The sequence below is a fragment of the Oryx dammah genome, unplaced genomic scaffold (assembly GCF_014754425.2).
Source record: "Oryx dammah isolate SB20612 unplaced genomic scaffold, SCBI_Odam_1.1 HiC_scaffold_1, whole genome shotgun sequence".
NCBI classification, from domain to species: domain Eukaryota; kingdom Metazoa; phylum Chordata; class Mammalia; order Artiodactyla; family Bovidae; genus Oryx; species Oryx dammah.
The window spans coordinates 16,056,942-16,069,012 of record NW_024070185.1 but is presented as its reverse complement, the minus strand read 5'-3'; the positions used below and the strand labels follow the sequence as shown (position 1 = coordinate 16,069,012).

At 36.1% G+C, this 12,071-nt stretch overlaps 1 protein-coding gene across 1 annotated transcript; it reads right to left on the bottom strand.

The window, feature by feature from the left end:
* Positions 1-1,261: 1,261 nt before the first annotated feature.
* Positions 1,262-12,065, bottom strand: LOC120861970 (chromobox protein homolog 3). The gene is made up of 5 exons (XM_040237919.1): positions 10,865-12,065; positions 7,924-8,066; positions 5,664-5,826; positions 3,128-3,222; positions 1,262-2,575 (listed from the first exon to the last, which is right to left on the bottom strand). The coding sequence occupies exons 1-5, from the start codon at positions 10,886-10,888 to the stop codon at positions 2,449-2,451; spliced, it is 552 nt and encodes a 183-aa protein (XP_040093853.1). The 5' UTR covers positions 10,889-12,065; the 3' UTR covers positions 1,262-2,448.
* Between the last annotated feature and the right edge of the window lie 6 nt (positions 12,066-12,071).

Below are 12,071 nucleotides of genomic sequence, written 5' to 3'. Positions count from 1 at the left end.
CCATGAACACAGATGAATCCTGGGAGCGTGTGGTATAGGCAGCTGGATGTACCAATATTGGTTTTTATCCAACTTGAACTCACAGAGCTCAATACATGTAAATTCTCTTCCCTATCCTCCCTTCATTCCTTTCCTTTTTCTTTCATAATTCAATTTATTTCAACATATGAGAAATAAGTTGTATATGTGTGTTTAGATTAACTAGATAGAAACTCCATATTTTTTCCTAATCTTTAGTAACCATTTGGATTCATATTTCTATCACATTTAAGAGAATGGCATACTCATGTCTATAAAATTCATCCATTAGCAAACAGTTCTAATTTAGAAAGCACAACTGAGAAAGCGGAAACGGACTTTCTAACTGTGCCAATTCATTTATTTTTCTTCTGTTAAAACTCACTAACACAACACTGTAAACCAATTATACTCTAATAAACAAACACTATAAGTATATTAAGGGGAATTTTTCAAAGAGGAAAAAATTCATTCTCATCTTTGCATTAAAACTGCTCCCATTTGTCCATGTTTGCATCCAATTTGTGTTTACACTCTTAGGTAGCATCTGTCTATGTGGCTACCTAGTCTCCTTGTCAGGGTAAACAAAGCCAGTACATGTGATGGGGAGGTAGAAGGACATGAAAACTAGTAATCCTGGTTGGAACCAAGTTTCTCTGTCTTTTGAATTTCACTATATCAAACACTGGACTTCCCTGGAAACTCAGTAGTAAGACTCTGCTTGCCAGTGCAGGAAATGTGGGTTTGATCCCTGGGTCAGGAAGATTCCTGATTCCCTGGAGAAGGAAATGGCAACCCACTCCAGAATTCTTGCCGAGAGAATCCCATGGACGGAGAAGCCTGGTGGGCTACAGTCCATGGGGTTGCAAAGAGTAGGGCCTGACTTTGTGACTAAACAACAAAACTACAACGTATCAAACAGTGAGGAAATGCAAATGTTGCTGATTTCAAACTATTTTTTTTTAATCGCCTATCTGAATAAAGGGAGAATTTGAGCCCATTACATGAGTAATTTAACCAAAATGTAATGTTTTCTTTGAAAGGAAAATGACTGCATTAACCTTCAGTTTGAGAAATACAACTTGTATGATATTCCTCTTAGAATACTGGAATCACTTGCTTTTTATTAACCTAGCTTTTTGATACACTGCATTGTTTTTAAAAATGAAGCACTAACCTAATTCTCTTTAAATCATTTCCTATGATGGGTTCTTGAAAACTTTGTGTTGTTTTATTTTTTTATTTTTTTTAAAGGAATATAAAACTATTTATTGACCACTGTTCACCAGTATTTACAATAAAGTAAACAATATACAGTTGAATAACATTCTGATTACTACAAAGTTATTGTTTTTATTGGCTTCTGCTGAACTAGTAACCCAAAATACTGAGAAAATTGAGCCTTTGTGTAAGGAATGGATCGGAGTCAAGTCTGAAAAAACATGTAGGTCAAGCATAGATTAGAAAAGTTTGTTCACTCATTTATTCCTGTAGATCATAAACTGCCAATATTTTTAAACTATCTGATTAGGTTTCCATGAACAAATCTGAGACATCCCATGTATCACAACATTTCCTAAATATAGCACAGAGACTTCAATTTCTTGTAAAACAATGGTTCACCAAAAGGAACCATCAAGTGTCCATTTAACTAAGTTTTGCTTTGCTATATTAAAACATACTAGAATTTTTCTACTTTTTTCATTTGGTTGGGAAGGTTGTTGATAGTGATAAAAATTTTCCTTCCAGGGTTTCTGCATATAAAACTGCATTTATATGCAGATTCTGATAGGGATGCTTTAAAAAATTACCCCAATTTAAACTCCTTAATTTATCTAATTAATTGCAAAATTATTTAATTTGAAAGGTTAAGACTTAAATTTTTATCTAAGTTGAAGTCATTTCTTATATTGCTCAAAATGATGTAATTCCAGAACATGGGCTTATCCATGGTTATCAAAGGCTGTTGTTTAAATATATTTACCAAAACAAAAACCACAACAAAAAATTAACTCCCAAACAATTTACATATGTCTTTTATGTATACACATATAAAAAACTTAGAATGGTCCTCAGGCATATATGAGTTAAATGCAAATTCTAAATTCTGATTGAGTAATGACTATGAAGATTTCCTCCAACATTTAGAAGAACTGTTCTCTAATGCTGAGGAAATAATATATCATGGTATCAAATTCTTTCCTACTGAAGGAGGCAACTACAGAAAGCTTTTATTTGTTCAAAGTAACCAGTGCTACAGATGGAAAAAAACAAAAAACCCAATGTAACTTCCCCAATATTACTTCAAAACAAACGTATCAAACCTGATTTTCATTAGAATGTAGTTATTTCTTCACACTAATAAATCAAAAAACCAAGACCCACGTTTTATATATATATATAAATATATATAAAAGGCAATGCAAACAATTATTGAGCCTCATCTTCCGGACAAGAATGCCAAGTTAGCCTCTCTTCATAAAAAGCAATTACAATTTGAGGACACTTCATATTTGCCTCTTTTGCCAGTACCAAGTCCGCCTCATCAGAATCTTTCCTGTCATGAGAAAAAAAAGTATTCAGTTAAAAAGCCTAAACATTTTTTTGTCAAGTGACAACCATGCATTTAAAAAATCGTAATTCAATCAAAACATGTTTAAGTGCTTCAAGAGGGTTATGTGGTTACTCGTAGCTGTGTTCCAATAAAATTGCATTTTCCAAGACAGGTCAGTTTGCTAATCTCTGCTTTAGCTAAGTAAAAGCGAATCATTCTTTCAACAGATAACTACTTTCTACCTAGAGCTTCCCTGGTGGCTCAGTGCCAAGAATCTGCCTGCCAGTGTAGGAGACAAAGGTCTAATCCCTGGCAACCCACTCTAGTATTCTTGCTTGGAAAATCCATGGATAGAGCAGCCTGGTGGGCAATAGTCCTTGGAGTTGCAAAGAGTCAGCCATGACTTAGTGACTAAAACCAACTTGCTACCTAATGATTGTGAACTATTTATAAAGCCTAGATAGACAGGTTTTTAAAAAATTCACAAGTTTTTTTTTTTTTAAATAAAAAACATATCTATTCTTACTTTAAAATATAACAGCAATTCACACTCACCATTTCATGAGGAACATTAATTCTCCACTGCTGTCTGTGGCACCAATTATTCGTTCTGGATCAAGACCTCTGGCAAAACCTCTTGGTTTATCAGCCTGTTAAGAAAAAGTTAAATGATTATATAAATGTTTCCACACATTTCATCATAGAGCAAACTAATATTAACTTCCAATTTGTCTTCATGACATATAGCCTTCTGATAGTGAAACAATGATTAGAGCAAGAGTACTAAACACCTTTTAATTTCCATTAAACTTATAAGCAGAAAAAATAAATCTGGATGTCTATAAAAATATTCTGAATCATAAATCAAGAAAACAATTTTTTTCAAAGACACAAAGCAGGAAAAAAACCAAATCTCTTATTTTTAATTAATGATTACAAAATTCTTGAAAGTAGTATTTCAAATTACTTCTAGGAATCAGTCTAAATTACATATTTTTAAAAGCATAAATAGCAAAACTGTAAAAAGTTTAAAAAAACCGACAGTAATCAGTGCTGTAATCAATCTGAATGATAACAAACCTTATAAAAATAAACCTGTGGCTCTCAAAAGTATGGTCTGAGGGACCCCCAGGGATGCCGAAAACCTTCTGGACTATTTATCTTCATGATCTCCTCTTTTCATGTATCTGTGACTTCACATAATATTCACATACTTCTACCAAGCAACATATCACAGCAAACTGAATACTGAACTAAAGTCTTATTAAGACAAACACAGACAAAATTTGCAAAAATGTAAAATGCCAGGCCTTGTTATTCTTAACTGAAAACATGGTATTTTATAAATTTCTACTTTAATTTCAAATGCAGTTAGTACTGACAGTTACAATCCATATAAACAAGTTTTTTGGGATCCTTGAGAATTTTCTGCTGCTGCCAAGTCACTTCAGTCATGTCCGACTCTGTGTGACCCCATAGCAGCCCACGAGGCTCCCCAGGCCCTGGGTTTCTCCAGGCAAGAACACTGGAGTGGGTTGCCATTTCCTTCTCCAATGCAGGAAAGTGAAAAGTCGCTCAGTCATGTCCAACTCTTAGCGACCCCATGCACTGCAGCCTACCAGGCTCGTCCATCCATGGGATTTTCCAGGCAAGAGTACTGGAGTGGGTTGCCATTTTCTAGAGTGTAACAAATCCTTTTTCTCCCCATGAGACTTTTACATCATTACCTCAAGCTCTGGAGTCCGACTGCCTAGGTTATAATGATGCCCCTAACCTTTGTGGCTTTGGGCAAGTTAACTTGTGATTCAGGTTCATTTTCCATAAAATACATACTATTAATACTATGTTTCACAGACATTTCAAAGTATCTGAAACGCAAATTCAGTTATTCAGAACACTGCCTGGCACATTACATGGGCACAAAACAGGATAACCATTGTTCCCTGATGGCTCAGTGGTAAAAGAATTCACTGGCGAATGCAGGAGATGGGGGTCCGATTCCTGGGTCAGGAAGATCCCCTGGAGAAGTAAATGGCAACCTACTTCAGTATTCTTCCGTGGGAAATCCCATGGACAGAAAAGCCTGGCAGGCTACACAGTCCATGGGGTTCCAAGAGAGTACCACAGGACTTAGCAACTAAACAACACTGTTATTAAATGGTGCTTCTGTGGAGCATGTGGTAGACTTTCAATTTACTTATAAATGATTCTTAACATTGCCACCTTTTTGCTTTGGTTGCTAAAGCATTCAGAACCAAATCTGTAGCCCCCATCTGTTTTCCTTCTATAAAAACAAAGATAATACACCTACGATCTTGACAGAGTTGACATTAAGTTATTGGACTATCTGTAAAGTACTTATAGTTCAAATTACCTATTTTTAAATCCAAAGTCCTGATCAATAAATCTGTATTGTATATTAGGTCCCCAAGCCTAGATATAATTCAGACCCAACATTTTCCCCTAAATTACCATGTTAGGCCAAAAGGTAGGGCAAGTATAATCAGTTTTAAAGTTGAGGGTAGAGGCAAGGATGTAATTTGCCCAAAGCCACAGAAAAACCAATAAAGCAAAGGTTGATTCAAAATACACACGCAGTGAATGAACCAGTTTTCTCAATTCATGCCAATAAAAAAACTATTATGCAAGATTATATACTTCAAAATCAAAGTATTTTTGGGGAATACCAAGGATCATACACCAAAGTTTTGGTCACTACCACTCACTAATGACTGATAATCAGAGCGTGTGATGTAGATTGTTTTCACTGTATTGTAAGTGATTTTCGATGATCTAACTTTGTATTGTTTTTATTTAATACAGCTGGTTTAGATCAGAGGAAATTGTCTCATCTGGCGCCAAATCCTTCAATGTACCCAAAATAACAGTAGCACAATGATTTAAAGAAATGTAAGTGCTTACTGGACATTTACACAATGTAGGGTTAAATCATGCCTCTCCTTTCATCCTAAGTATTTAAAGAGCCTTTTTAATGATATTTTTGAAGTACTCGTGTCTTAAAAAGTATTTTAAAAAATCAAGCCATCCTTTTACAAAGAAGCCAGTCTGCTGGCCAATGTTTTATACTTACAGCATCTCTTTTCTTCTTTGATTTGCTATCATCAGATTCACTGTCAGACAAAGATTTTCTTTTTGTTCCATCTTTTTCTTTACCAGCTTTTTGAGAATTAAGAAATGCTTCAATTAACTCTGGACAATCTAAATTTTCTTCAGGTTCCCAAGTATTGTCTGCGCTGTGTTGTTTAAAAAAAAAAAAAAAAAAGTTCTTGGTTAATAACCACTGTCCAGATCAATTTAATAATACCCGACAAAAAGCCCTCTGTACTGCAGATACTTCCCTCTACCTCCTACCCCCTACATGAAGAATCTGTACTTCATTTTGTGTCTACTCCCACAGTTTGTGCTAAGCGGGTAATGTGCTGTATTACCTCCCAAGTAACTGAACCTGATTAGCGGAATAAATGCAGCTAATATTTTTCCAAGTTACATGGACAATTCACTTTGGAATTTCTTACTTTCTTTCAGAAGAGTGAATTCTGGATCCCACCCCAAATTACTTTATCAGTTAGTGCCTAGGGTTAAGGCCTCCAATACTGTGTTTTAAAAAACATAATTCAGAAGCATTCTCAAACATGAGACAGTATTTTCAATTTCTGCTGCAGTATTTCAATTCTACTCAAAGTGGGAAATGAAGAAAGAATGTTTTTTCACATTTTTAATTGGTTGGGAAAAGATTTCAAAATAAAAATCATGTTTTGGGGATCCATAAGCAAAAGCATTATTATGAACACTGTTTACTATATTGCCTATTGTTGCTTTTGTACTATAGTCACAAAGTAGCTGGGACAGAAAGCCAAAGCCCCCAAAGCTCAGACTGTCTTCTAATATGGGCTCTTTAGGGAAAAAGCTTGCCAATCTCTGATATAAGGCCAATATGACCATTTTCATGTTTTTCAGAAGGGCTGGAAAGAAAATGAATGTCAATTACCAAATGTGAAAGTGAGATCAGCCTACAACATTTGTGACAAGATTGCCAACTTTGTGTGCTTTGATCCAAAAAACTTTTACAGAACTACACACAATGAAATGAATCATTTTAGAGATGCTAGGAAAGATGCTTTAAACCTCTGGTTACAACAAGGTCTGTTGATGTCCCGAGACTCTAAAATTGGCAGACTTAAGAGTGGAGGAGGACAAAAGAGCTAAAGTGGAGCCTCCATTCTGTAATGTTATTTCAATAAAATATTACCTAATACATTATACAGAAGATAGCAGGTCCTTAGTCACACTAGTGGCCTCAACCATGGAGAGAAAGAGGGAGGAGTTAATCTTCCAGTGTTTTAATGGGTAAGATACAGAGACAAACAGCTTTTAATGCCTCAAAGGATAAAACAAACAAAACCCCACAAAACTGTCTGCCATATGAGGGTAATCACTTCTTTAGCAAATTGGTTAAGTCTTACTTAAAATACTGCAGACTTGGTTCTAATTGTAAGAAATTTTTTTCTAGTGCCTAAATCACAAACTTACATATATATATTTAAGCTCAACTAAGGGTACTGCAAAAATAGAACAGAGAAACATAAATCTTCCACTCAAATCATAATTCCCAAATTGCTGTGGAGGTGATTTTAAATGTGAATGGTAAAAGCAGCAGTAGGTAAGAGAACCATCATACTCCCCATCTCAACCAAGCTCAGAAAACTGTTGTCCACCTCCACCTATCCATTTTCAATAGTCACTGCTCAGAGTCTTGCTGTTTTTGTGGTGTAAGATTAAAATTCAAGTAAACTGTACATGATAAAGTTTGAGTATAATTTCTGCGTGTAAGTTATTCACAAAACAGTAACATTATAAAGACTGTTTTGTTAGCAATTAGTAAGAGGGAACATGAAGAACCAGGTCGCTTAAAAAATACCTAGGCTCTACTTAGAGATTAGAATAGTAAGCCTAGGGTAGGATCTGAATTTTGATGAGCACTTCTGTTTAAGACCCACTAGTATACCTTATATAGCTTCAATATTTTTTAATGTCCACTGTAGGGAAACAATTAATTAGCACAGTATCCAATTACATTAAAAAAAGCAACCTGTACTCTATATAATTATATAAATTTGACTCTCCAAGGTAATCAACTAGTCTCAAATCTACTTGTTTACAATTGCAGGCTAAAGCCTTGACTCTTTAAACAAGATACCCTGAATTATAGGTGCCTTTAAATTCAGAGAAACCTATGAAAAAATGGGTAAAAAGATTTTTAAGCTAAAAACAAATTTTAAACACTACTTAAGTACAGTTAAACATATAATAAAAGCACTGAGATTTCTTACTCTGTAAATCCCTTCCACTTCAGGAAATACTCCACCTTCCCGTTCACTACACGGCGGTCCAGCACCTTTTCTACTACAAATTCTTCAGGTTCTGCCTCTTCAACTTTTTTACTCTTTCCGTTTTGCTTCTTTCCCATTTTTTGCTAAAACAAAAGAGAGAGATTTAAGAAATGTCTTTTTCTTGTTTGATTTTTGAGTACATTTTAAAGGCTAAAACTGCTGATATTATCATTGCATTTAACACCTAAATTTTCACTTTTATATCCCAAAGCAAACACTTTCTGAAAAAGTTAACAGATAATCAGCAAAATAAAGGAATGGTTGATTCTGTGGGTTTAGCTCAAACCTATATCCCCCACTACCCTTCACTGAAATAATTCAATCAAAGACATTTCTCTTGAAAATTGTTTTCTTTTCCTAGTTTTATTTCTACATAGTCTACAAGACCAAGTATAGTCAAGTTTTCACTCATTGTTAACTACAAGACAGCAAAAAACGACTATTAGAAACTACTAGAGACTAATACAAAGGAGAGTAACAGCGACAGGTCTTATTAGGTGAACCATAGACTCATTAAAAATATAGCTCCCAAACGCTAAGACCCCCTTTTTCAATTCAAACACCAACGTTAAAATCTGAACAATAAAGAGAAAAGATAGCTGCAGAACGAAAACGTGGTTCAGAACCCTGATATCAATTGCAGGGTCAACCAAGGAGACCATAAGTAGGTTAAGGACAAAATCGTTTCCCCATAATTTCAGTAGATATTACTGACCACTTGGAACAAATCTATAACACTGTTAACTTCAAGAGGCCAAAATGCTGGATCATTTTAATTCTCTAATGAGAAAAAAAATCCTTTTTTTCCTGGTTTCTCAAGAGAAAGACTCTAAACTGGTCAACGAAATTCACTTAAAACAAGGTTTTAAGTGTGTGTGTCTGTGTGTGTTTAACACTATTTGAGAGAAGCAGGACACCAAGATCCCTCTACTTTCCAATAACTCAAAATGGAGACTAACGGGGGAAACCCCACATTATGCTCATCTTGGAATCATTTCACCTTAAAACAGGTGCTATTTAAAAAAAAATCTTAATTGTCCAATTACTAAAGTCATCCCGCACATTGCATGAAAGCAGGGAAAATTAACACCAATGCCTCAAGATTACAAAGGACATCAAAAAATATATAATCATTTAGAAGTGTATACACACACTTCTAAATAAATATCCTATGAAAGAAATAAAAACCCTGTGAAATTTAAATAATGCAGCCAGCATCTGATTTTGTTGAATATCATTCTCCATGTTAGGCCGTATAACTTTCATTAGTCAAGATACTCAGTCCAATAACTTTCTGCCTCTGTATAGTACAACAAAGGTAGTGGCAGTGGGAAGAAAGAAGAAAACTTAACAAAAGCTTACTAGATACTGATCCTAAATGAAAAACAAACTACATCCAAGAAAGTTAAGAGGCTAACGGAGTAAAGAAGAGACAAAATAAACACAGAAAATTAAAAGATAAAAAAAATTTAGCAGAGGAAACAAAATATTTACTATAGCACTCGTAAGCTAGTTTCAAATGCTCATCTTTTTCAAGAGAAAATCCACTCACTTTCCCACTTAAAGCACACATTACCTCACAACACTTAACAAAATTATTTTAAAATGAAAGGTAGATACTTAAGACTATCAAACTGTAAGCAGGAGCAATTTAACAGAAGAATCTATTTGCTTTCTGTATCTATCTATCTACCCCCACAGTCTCAGGGACAGGTAGCTCCTTTCCCATCCAATACTTTAAAGATACTGGTGATTGTAAAGCCAATTTAAGTATCTACATTTTGGTTTACTGATTATGAAATTTGAAAGACAATTCATTCCTGAGAAGTGTTCGAAGATGCTTTGGCCTTTCCCCATCGATGACTGGGAATAAAGAATGCCACCAGACAGGCTTTATACTTCATATTTAAACATTTCTCAGGATGTTTGACTTAAAAGTGCAATCTAATGATGAAACAAACAAAAAACCCCACCAACTTATCCTTTTGTTGTGAAACCCAAGGGGAGAATTCACAAACCAAAACAAAATGTTTTGTTCATTTAGATGTTAAAACACTAACCTTCATATACTTGCAATTATTAACACAATGTATTAGAATTACATACTGTGGGAACCATAACTGAATTTCGTGATTTTTATGTGAATATTTCAGTGCTTAAGTTAAAATCTGTAACTTAACAAGGCTGAATACACATATGTCAACAATCTGTAGAACTTTTAATGAAACCTAAGAATGCAAACTGTGGGTTTAAGAACTGCTGGAGAGAAAAAAAATTGCTCAGAAGATCTAGTCTTCTCTCTTTTCCAGACATGTGTGATGTTTTTCATGGTAAGTATTTAAAAAAACTGCACTGCAATGATTTAAAGTCCTTCTGTATTTTAGAATAAGCACGTTTGAAACATGACAGTGACCAAAACAATTTGAAAGACACAACGACTTTCATCTCAATCTAAGTGTACAAGATATCCGTTTTTTAAACAGGGCAATACTGAAAATACCTGCTTTCTCTAGAATTCAATATAGAGTAACTTAGAGATCAGTAATCAACAAGGCTTTACTGCTTTGTCTGTCTATACCTGTAACCTTCTTCCATGTCACATAAATTTGCGTATCTTTCTTCCAAGATAAAAATGCTTGGTAAAACTCACATTGTGCTACCCTCCCAAAATTAGGTTTCTTTAAATGAAACACTATGAAGTCAAGTGAATGTAATAATTTCCTTTTTTGCTCCTAACTTCTCCCCATTAACAGTTGTGGGGGAGAGGGGATTTGGAACTATATATGGGTGTAATTTCCCAACCACAGAGATGCAGTTATAATTTTGGGAGGAAAAAAGTTTGAGTTAGATCCTTAAATATTTTAGGTTTTCATTAACTTACCAATGTAGTTTTATTGGAGGCCATTTTTTACTGCAGACTTGAAGAGCTATTACTAGAAAAATGCATGACAGTTAAGAAGTTTGTAAGACATAAAAAGATAGCTACACATAAGTTTTTGTTTGGATTCCAACCCCCACCTAGTTAGCTCATGTCATCAAACGTATATACAAATCCATAGAGAAGCAGTTTTAAGATTCTGCGTAAACTAGTGATACGTGCCTGAGAGTATATCAGTGCTGTAACTTATCTATACAACCTTACTGAGAACCTAGTATCCGCGAAAGCTTTACAGGGTAAAAATTTGACAAAAATTTTTTTTTTCCAATCCGAATCCCATTTAAACCATAGTCAGCATTTTAAAAAACTAGCAAAATAACCTGGTTCAAAATCAGACAAGTGCCCAATCGATTACAATAATTAGTGTGAATTTTCCCTCTAGAGATTAACAATCCGAACAGTCGTCTATGTAATTTAATTCTAACTTGGTTTCTTCTTAAGAGACCTTCCCAATCACTAGTTGAAAAACTAAAACATACCGAGATGCTCCAGTTACATTTTGTGCCACTTTTGAAAACAAACCAGTTATTTCTGCACTTTCATCCGCTCCCCTTAAACCCCACCCGGCTTAACGAGGCCTTAGCGCCCGGCCCCTAACCCCGCCACACGAGAGCGCGGGCCTCGTGGTCAGCGCATCCGCGGGGAGAAACAAAGGCCGCGGCGCGGGGGCTCAAGGGCACTGCGCCACGGGGCCCGAGCCTCTCCCCACCCGGCGGCGGCCACGTAACGGAGCGCCCGCCGCAGTCTGCGGACACTCGGCTCCGCGGATGCGGGAGAATGCACCGCCCTCCCTGGAGGCCCAAGTCGCCGACCAAGCACGGGACGGGAAGGAAGGCCCCCTCATCCTCGTCCGGGATGGGGGAGGGGAGGAAAAAATGCGCTTTGTCTAGAAATAAGGCGGCTGGCGCCACAGCTTTCAACCTTGTCAAAAGTCTCATCCCCTAAACCAACTACAGACGTCGGCCCGGAGCCAGGCCCGCCATGGGGTCTCTATTCGCTTCTCCTTTCCTTCCCGCCAGGTCCTGCCTCGGGGTCCGGCGAGGAAGGATAGGAAGCGGGGAAATGGGGGTCTCTGGGGCTTATGTGGTATCTTAAGCAACACCACCGAGTGAAAGCTAGAGGAAAAAAAAAAGACACCGACTTCACCGCC